A 9,423-nucleotide genomic window follows, 5' to 3' on the forward strand; every position below is an offset into this window, starting at 1 on the left:
TGCAGGAAGTAGAAAATACAGTATATGGCCATTCAGCTTTAGTTTTATTTCAGGTCACACTGAATCATAAAATGTTTCAAAGTTCAACTAGACATTCCACTGGAGGGAGGCTGCCTTCATAAAGAGAAGTATTTGTCAAAGCTTAGTCATGAAGAACACCAAAGCAGTCTTGACTGCTACAGTCTCATAATGCAAAGTCTAAAGGTCAAGACCTATTTTATACTAACTAAAAGTATTTATGTGAAAAACTTAGAGCCACCCCTGCCTTAACCAGAAATTCTCCACGTCCGCTCATATCCACGAGGACTGATGATAGTTACTGATAACATCTGTGACACAAGCAGTGAGCAATCATAGACAAGACATGATGACTTAAGGATGTCAACGGCAACACAACAGTGCTTTTTGTTGGCTTAAGTACCAGTGGTTCTGTAGGTGGAGTATGTGCCAAGACAGCAATTAATCTGGAACTGAAAAAGGCGGCATACACCTACAAGTGTTTTTCTCTATCCTTACATGTTGAAGAAGAAGAGGAAGGATGTCAAAGAGTCATAAACAATATAAAAGATGGATGTAGCTTCCATGTAGCCAAAATTAAGCCAATATGGGAGGCCTTAAAAATGCATTCTATCTGAAGGCCACCAGATGGCGATAGCTGTGGTTGAAAAAAAGACTTCCAGTCCCGTAAAAGACTACACGAAAACGGCTTTCTGTCTCAACCTCTGTAAACACTTTGCTGATGAGTTTATGGGGTCAGTTACACATTTAGGGTAAAATAAAGTCTTGGTCATACCGTATTTCAAAGATGGAGGCCTGTCCAAGCCACAAAACTGCACACTCACTAGCTAATGACTTGTGACTGACAAGTTGTTAGCCACACAATTTCACAGTCAGACCAGCCTTTCCTCATCATCTGGGTTTTTTGGGTTTTTTGTCTTTTTGCAACCAAGGTGGCAATGGCAGAAACACTCATCTTGAATCTTTAAAACAAACACTGAGGTTATGTTGTAGTAGCTGTGATGATCGACTTGCATAAGGTTGTAATAAACTTGAGTGACATGACAGCTGGAACAGGGTTTTATTGAACAAAAAAGAAAATGATTAGTCATTGTTTATCAACTTTCCCTGCAGTGTACTAACTAGTTAACAGCTTACAATTAAACCACTGCTTGACTCTTCCTCATCAGCGGCTCAGCTATGATGCACACTCGTGCCTCTGCCACTGCCTACTGCTTTTTCTGCAAAAAGCATCAATGCATATCAGAAAAACATATATCCTATATCTTTAACTGTGACAGGCAAATATTATTAAATCAATACATGAATCAGGCTGTAGAAACAAAAGAATACTTTCAGTCTGCAACCACCATCATTTTTTCTGTATAAGAAAATAATATATGAATGTGATTTTCCTTTGCATAATCCAAAGCTATTCTAACAGTGCAGACGTGAACTAATAAGACACCTGGAGGAACGTATGCTTATTTTCTAATACCGATTCATCTGTTTTGTTAATCACATATTTCCTGCCCCAATGTGGCACACTTATATTGACTCCTCTCTAGATCAAATTTAAATAATCATCCAACACTGAAGCTATAGTACCAGTAAATGTTCACATCTGGGAAGCTGAATCCAGCAGAATCTGGTACATTTTGCTTGAAAATGACCCAAAATGCTAAAAACTGAAGTCGTTACAGATGCTCTTCTCTTTATCTGAAAACCGCAATTTTATTCTTACTCTTGGAAGGCTGAAAGATGTGTCTGAAAATAGTTACACGTTAACTTTCTGTTAAGATGGTGAAATTATTATCTAAACCCAGTGAATAAAGATAAGCAAGAGTGTACGTTCTCAAACATACACATTTAAGCGATTAATGAACAAGGCTTTTCTATTCAACCATGATTTAATCTGTTGATGTGATATGCATATATGTGTCTTATTCGAGATCGGTGATCTACTAGTTATTCTGGGCACAGAAGTGACAGATTATTAGAGTTGTGTAGTTATAATTCCAAAGTCCAACACAGTCCACAGATCTAATTCAAAGTTCACAGGTAAGATCACAACATAAATCATCAATCACTGCAGTATTTGGGGGTCATGTGTCCCGTTCAATCTGACAGACTGCTAGAGCACATACAGTGCACACACCAAATACTATGCCCTTTCCCCTAAACCGGTTGGTTTGTCATGACTTAGCAGCACTTGAGCTTTTCTGCACTACATCTCACTTCAGCCAAGCGAGGCTCCTTACGCTGTGGTTCGACAGAAAACAACAATGTATTTCAAATGCAAGACGGAGGACCAAGCTAATTGACACTGCAAATATAATCAGCTACCTTAGAAATGCCAGCAACGCATATAGTTAATTTATCTAGTTGTCGTGCTGTTGAACTTCACTATGAGGTCATCGAGAATCTGCCTACCTTGTGTGAGTCTCAACAGTTGTTGCGAGGTGGTGTTTTCCTTGGGCAGCTACCTGCTAGCTGGTTGCTAGTAAGTTAGCGCTGGTATGCTGCTAGCGACTAGCTGCTGATGAATTCCACAATGTCAGAGCAGTAAGCGATTTCAAGATAGGAGGCGACCAAAAGACAACCGGCAAGACAGACCACAGTGAGTCAGGGACGCTAAGAAACCAACCACTCCTTCACTGAGGCTGCTGTGCATCCTGTTAGCAACAGATAAACATCCCATTTGATGGTTTCTCAAACACTCTTCGCTTTCCCGCAGCCATCTTACTTTAACTCCGCCCACACGTCTTCTCTGACTCACAGCGACGCTGCCTCGCACAGCTGTATGAGGGCTTTAAAGTGCCCAGATTATATACACTGCGTGCTAAACACAATGCACAAAGCTGAAACTTGTGAAAAATTGCTTGGCACCATGTTTGACTTTGGAGTTAGTTTGCAGTCCTCACCTCTTAGTCGGATAACTGTTTTTATCAGTGGACCTGAAAGCTCCAGTTACTGCACCTTCAGAAAAGCCATGCAAATAAACTAAGCACAGGCAAATAAGGAGAGCTTATCTAAACGTAAAGACCCGCAGCAGTCAAATAAAACAGCGCAGCTTAAACATGGAAACATGCAAAGGAAATCCACATAGCAAATCCAGAAATGTATGGAAGTTTTTACCACTGGGGAAAAAGAAAAGCCATTTATAAGTGTTAATTTTGTATTATTATGTCAACATTTTAAGTTGAGTATTTCAAAATTAATTTCACACCAATTATATTGTAGGCTAAAGACTTTACAATATTACAAGAAGATGCCAAAAATGAAACAATCTCAATAATCAAGTCAAATTTAAGGTATATTAAAAAAAAATCCATACCCTATTCATTTATAGACAGACAGTGACATCCTCTCTGTAGTTTGGGCTCTATGATCTTGTCAGTGTTTGCTGTGTCTGAATTTTAAAGAGATAGCCTGCTCTGGTTTTCCGAGAGAGTTAAGAATTCCCAGAAGACACATGACATCTGTTATGGTTTCCCTTCATAGAGACCAGCATCACCAGGCAGTGATCAGGTAGACCTGGGTTGTTGTTAGGTGGACTCTACAGTGGTGCCTGTGTGTTCCTCTTCATCATGAGCAGTACTTGCCTAAAAAATACGTTCATTTAAGGCCGATGTTTGGAAAATGGATATAACAGGTGATGTTAGTATCAGAGGGAACCGATGGCAGAGGCTGTTTAGGCGGCAACAGGGGCAGAAAGCCAGTGGGGAAGGACAAGATGGTGTCAAGGATAAGGGAAAACATAACACTTTCCTGGACATAATTTTGAAATTTAAGTAAGTATTATTGATTAAGCTGAATCTTTTTGGAAAAAGAAAAGTGCAGCTGTGATACAACAACAACAAGGCTGTTATTCAATTAGGCAGCTTGTAGAATGACAACATGTTTCGAATTATTAAGATTTAAAACATTTGACCTGTTTGAGATAATTAACACAAATTAGATCAGATATAATATCATTCATGACTTTCATCGTTTTGTTTGGGCTCCTGTTTTGGCAAATATTTCACAGTGAAAAATCCTAATACATTTTCCTGTCACAAGCAATGCTTTGGTTAATAATATGACTATGACAAGTCTCGAATCATAATATTTATGTGACTCTGTTCTTCTCTTCTTTGACTTCTTCAACATTTCTCAGCTGGAACGAGTTCATTGTTGATCCAGCTGAGCAGTTTTATTATGTCTGGATTCAGGTCATGACACTACCCATCGTTTACAACTGGGTAATCATCATTTTGAGGTAAAGTAGTGCAGTGTGGTATGTTTGCAAATGGTAATCATTCCTAAGCATATAACAACAGTGCATGATAGGACATTTTCTGAAGCAATGCTTGTGTTTTTCAGGACTTGTTTCACTATGATAGCACTGAGCTACCTCCCTGTGTGGCTTACTCTGGACTATGTGTCAGACCTCATGTATATGATTGATATGATCATCACTCTTCACACTGGTAATTCTGTTGGTTTACAGTGGGAGTTCAAATTCCAACTTACTTTTGTCACATGCAAGTTTTACATAACCCTTTATCATAATAAGTATGACAGTCTTTTTTCCCTAGCTGCTTTCTATTCATGTGGCAGCTGTAGCTATGGCTATAGCTATAATGAGGAAAAGTCATTTGGATGCTTTCTAACAGTTAGAGCCAAGCTGTGTATTGATAAATTATATCACTGTATGATGAGTATTCTGGGCTTCATTAAACACTGTTTTTGCCTCTTCAGGTTACTTGGATCAGGGCATCCTGGTCAAAGACCTGATTCAGTTGAGGAAGCGCTACCTGAACTCTAAACATTTCCTCTGGGACCTGGCTTCCATTCTTCCTTTCGACTTCCTGTATTTTGCATTCGGCATCCAAACTCCTCTGGTCAGAATCAACCGCCTTTTGCGTATCCCACGACTCAACGAGGCCTTGGACCGCATGGAGACAAGAACCTCCTACCCCAACACCTTCCGCATTGCCAAGCTCATGATCTACATCTTTGTGCTTATCCACTGGAATACCTGTCTGTACTTTGCGCTGTCCAGCAGCCTCGGCTTTGGAAGTGATCCTTGGGTTTACCCTAATATCACCGACACAGAGTTTGGCTCCATGCGACGTCAGTACTTTTACTGCTTCTGGTTTTCCGCACAGATTTTAACCACAGTGGGAGACATCCCCCAGCCAGAAAGGGAAGAGGAGTTCTTGTTTATGATCGCAGACTTGCTCATTGCTGTGTTGGTGTTTGCGTCAATTGTTGGCAATGTCGGCAATGTTATCACAAGCCTAAGAGATCGCGATAATGTCTTCTTCCCTAACCATGAGCTGGTAAGCTGATGGAAGAGCCAAGCTTATTGAAAAGAATTTTAATAATGAAGATTGTGTGATAGCTTTCTTTAGCTAACATTTATAGAAAATCAAGTTTTTCTTTCCTTCTTTCAGGTAAAGGCATACCTGCGTAGTCATCACATTAGCAAGGAGCTTCGAGAGCGTATCAACAACTGGTACCAGCATCTTTATATCAACAAGAAGATCATGCGAGAAAATGAAATCCTGCAGCAGCTGCCTCTGCATATGAGGACAGAGATCGCGGTCAGCGTTCATCTTCGCACACTCTCCAAAGTCACCATCTTCCAGAACTGCGACAGAAGTCTGCTGGAGGAGCTGGTTCTCAAACTAACACCCCAGGTCAGAAAGCTGGCAAAGCTGTGTTTGTAACTTATAGTCACTAATTTGTTTATAGAACACACAACTAAACTGAATGGCACCTGCTCTCTGTGGAATGTGGTTCAGTAGCTTATTGTTATCTTGCAGATCCGAATTTAACACTGTTGTTGGTTTACCTTGACAGTGCTGTTGGAATAAAACAATCCTTTGAGGCTGATGAAGTCTCACCTGCTCTTTATCTTTTCATCTTGTAGGTGTTCAGTCCAGGAGAGTACGTCTGCAGGAAAGGAGATGTGGGCCATGAAATGTACATCATCAAAGAAGGAAAATTGGCAGTTGTGGCAGATGATGGGGTTACAGAATTTGCTGTGCTGAGTGATGGGAATTTCTTTGGGGAAATTAGTATCCTTAACATCAAAGGTATGTTAAGTGATTTGGGCATGCTCTTACAAGTGAATTTGTTGCGCTGGTGAAGAGACACACGGACAAGAAGCAGGCCAGCTCTTTTTCTTCAGTTGTCTAAAAAATAAAACCGAGACTTAGTCTCAACAATGGTAAAAGTATTCTTTCAGACTATTAGAGATGCTTGAAATAGACAAGTATTCTCTATAAAAGGAGGGAACGTGATTTCTGCACATTTAAAGTGAAGAATTACGACTAAAATACCAATTATACTAAGAGTTTTTTAAGTGTAGTACAGCTGAAATTCAAGGTGGAACCTATAATTCTGTTCAGAGTTTTCACAAGAAGATGACTCAGATGAAAGAAAATTGCTTCTGAAGGCATCTAAAAGTGTATAATTGGAATCGGGAATGTTGGTGTATGAAGAAAGCAAACAAGTTTAATTTCAAGTGGTTGTGCTGAATTACAGTTTTTACAAATTTGCAAAAAATCTCTAGAAATGTCCACAACACCATAACATACATACAACCACAGCTCCAAAAAAGTTGGGACATGGTGTAAAATTTAATGTAAATCTCACAACCCCATATTGCATATTGAATAGAATATAGAGAATGTATCCTGTTTAACCTGAGAAAATGCAACATTTTAAGAAAGACTTTAGCTCATTTTGAATGTGATAGCAGCAATACATCTATAAAGTTGGGACAGGGCCGTGTTTGACACTCTGTAACATCCCTCTTCTGTTAACAACAGTCTATAAACATCTAGGAACTGAGGAGACCAGATATAGATGATAAGATTTTCAAAGGGTCCACAATTTTATGCCAACATTATTTTGAAATGCTATTGTTAATAGAATATTGGTTTATAAGATTTACAAATTATTATATTCTGTTTTTTTATTTACAGTTGAAACTTTTTTGGTAAGTGCAAAGATATTTTTGGGAGCCTCTATAATTCCTACTCTATGATTGGTTTAGTTGAAGCTGTCAGTTGGATTTTTCTTTTTTTCACATTCAAAATATTATGGACTTGGATGATTATTACCACTTTCTTTTACTATTTTTCTTTATTTGTTTCCTTGATATACTACTACACACTGATGGCTGTTAAAAAACAACCACCTGTATATCAGGTGGCTGTTTTTTAACTGCAATCAATTGGAATTTGCTTTGAGGGCTGGTGTCCAGTCACGTATGAACAGGAAGGACCCATCCCCAAAATATTCCCACAGAGTTGGGAGCATGAAATTCTTGCAAAATATTTTTTGTATGCTGAAGCATTAAGAGTTTCTTTCACGCGAGCTAAGGGGCTGAGTCCAACTCCTGAAAAACAACTCAACACCACAATCCCCACTCCACTAAACTTTACACTTGGAACAGTGCACTCAGACAAGTACTGTTCCCCTGGCAACATTCCCGAAAACAGATGGAAAAGCATAATACGCCACTTTATAGAACACATCTTCACTGCTCTAGGATCTAGTGGTTCATGTTTTACACCACTGCATCCAAGACTTTATACTGTGCTTGGTGATGTATGGTTTGGATGCAGCAGCTCGGCCATAGAATCCCATTCCACATTGCATCTACATCTACATTGCATTGAGGAAATTTCACAACTGGACTTGTTGCACCGGTGGTATCCTATCACGGGCCCATGCTGGAATTCACTGAGCTGCTGAGAGCAACAAATTCTTTCACAAATGTTTGTAGAAGCATTCTGCATGCCTAGGTGTTTGATATTATACATCTGAATTCAATGATTTGCATGGATTGCAATATAGTGTATATAGTGTATAGTGTTTATTCAATTAACTTTATTTCCTAAGACCAAAACAAGAATGATTGGCTGGTTTTAAAAGTCTTGAATAAACCAACAAATGTTGGTAACATCCTTAAAATTTTTAGGTTTGTCAGGTTTTTACAGAAATACTATTCTCTTTTATTATAGGTAACAAGTCAGGCAACCGCAGGACTGCCAACATCCGAAGCAATGGGTACTCTGATCTCTTCAGTTTGTCCAAAGAAGACCTGACAGATGTATTATCGGAGTTCCCTGCAGCCAAACGTCACCTGATGGAGAAAGGCCGACAGATCCTCACTAAAATGGGCATGTTGGAGGAGAGTGGGGAGAAAGAGGAAGGGGAGGGAGAGAAAGTGGAAACCAAGATAAAAAGACTAGAGAGCAACTTGGAGGTTCTGCAAACTAAATTAGCTCGACTAATGATGGAATTGGAATCGAGCAACCACAAAATGCAGGCCAGGGTGGCGCAGCTGGAGCTGGAAGTTTCAGAATTGGAGACTCAGCTGCCAGAAGATGATGGAGAGACAGACAGGACATCGGGAAGAGGGCAAGGTGTGGGTAGGGAGGCTGAATGGGAGCGAGAGGAGGCAGAGGGAGAGGAGGAGGAGGAAGAAAAAGGCTCATATATGAAGGGGGAAAAACAGGGACATGGAGATGATAGTAATGATGTCACCAAAGAGGGAGATGGTGAGAGCACTAAAAGTACAAAGGAAGATGCTGAAAGGGTGGTAGAGGGAGATAAATGTAGGCCAAAAAACTCAGATAATCAAGGAGATGAAAGTGAAGATGATGGAGAGAAGATCCAAGGAGATGACAGACCTGGGAAAGGAGATGGAGCTGAGATTGAACCTGAAAATGGGAAAGAAGCGAAAAGTGGAAAGAGAGAATCTGAGGAAGGGAAAAGGAGGAAAAGGATAAGGGAAAGAAAGCTGAAAGGTAGAAGAAATGAACGAAAAACTAAGAAAAAATGAAAAGAAATGTGAACTGTGTTTTTCCCATATGCGTTTGACTTTTTTTTATACTAACAAATATTTTTTAAAAGCATAAATTATCAGGAAACGCTGCAGTGGATATTTGTTCCCCTAGATGGCAGCATTGCATTCCTCCCTTCTAAGTCATCGTCAAGAAAATCAATGTATTAACCCCTCCCCTCTCCCTTTAGTATATTTATACAGTTTTCAATAAAATAGTCTCATTAGTTTGGTTTCTTTGTTTGTTTCTTTTTAATTCATTAATTTGCAATATACATGACATGTTGTAAAAGGTGTGTTCACTTTGATTCTTTTAATATGTATTGGTTACTGGCAGCAGATTCCAATATTTTAAATAAAACATTTAACCAGCAATTACAGACGTCTTCTTGCATCCCTTTAATGTATTGTCCCTATGACTAAATTGCGTCTGTTAACACCATCTATCAAAGTGCAGCTGTAGTGTAGCGTGGTGAGATCCTTGCTCTAAACTACGCCCGAATGAAAAACAAAGAAGAGGACCAGAAACCGCAACGGAGTTTTCCAATCCTCATCCTCATAATTTTAGAACACACGTA

General features: G+C 39.4%; 2 protein-coding genes across 2 annotated transcripts in view; one reads left to right on the plus strand and one right to left on the minus strand.

Annotated features, from left to right (window-relative positions):
• Positions 1-2,546, minus strand: part of fhip1b (FHF complex subunit HOOK interacting protein 1B) — a 28,530-nt gene extending 25,984 nt beyond the window's left edge. Inside the window, exon 1 of the mRNA XM_084954851.1 lies at positions 2,431-2,546. The gene's annotated coding sequence lies outside the window, so the exon portion shown is untranslated. The remainder of the gene's footprint in view (positions 1-2,430) is intronic.
• A 205-nt stretch (positions 2,547-2,751) lies between these two features.
• On the plus strand, positions 2,752-9,174 carry cnga4 (cyclic nucleotide gated channel subunit alpha 4). Its single transcript, XM_084954853.1, has 7 exons — positions 2,752-3,791; positions 4,157-4,258; positions 4,363-4,469; positions 4,741-5,324; positions 5,439-5,684; positions 5,918-6,083; positions 8,022-9,174. The coding sequence occupies exons 1-7, from the start codon at positions 3,640-3,642 to the stop codon at positions 8,843-8,845; spliced, it is 2,181 nt and encodes a 726-aa protein (XP_084810979.1). The 5' UTR covers positions 2,752-3,639; the 3' UTR covers positions 8,846-9,174.
• Positions 9,175-9,423: the final 249 nt, after the last annotated feature.

The sequence above is a fragment of the Perissodus microlepis genome, chromosome 16 (assembly GCF_051167445.1).
Source record: "Perissodus microlepis isolate ML-2025 ecotype Zambia chromosome 16, ASM5116744v1, whole genome shotgun sequence".
Lineage (NCBI taxonomy): Eukaryota > Metazoa > Chordata > Actinopteri > Cichliformes > Cichlidae > Perissodus > Perissodus microlepis.

Excerpts from the sequence above, each read along its gene's own strand:
- cnga4 (XM_084954853.1), top strand. The coding sequence starts at position 3,640 with ATGGATATAACAGGTGATGTTAGTATCAGAGGGAACCGATGGCAGAGG. Across the intron at positions 3,792-4,156 it reads GACATAATTTTGAAATTTAA|CTGGAACGAGTTCATTGTTG; the intron begins GTAAGTATTATT and ends AACATTTCTCAG. Across the intron at positions 5,325-5,438 it reads TCTTCCCTAACCATGAGCTG|GTAAAGGCATACCTGCGTAG; the intron begins GTAAGCTGATGG and ends TCCTTCTTTCAG.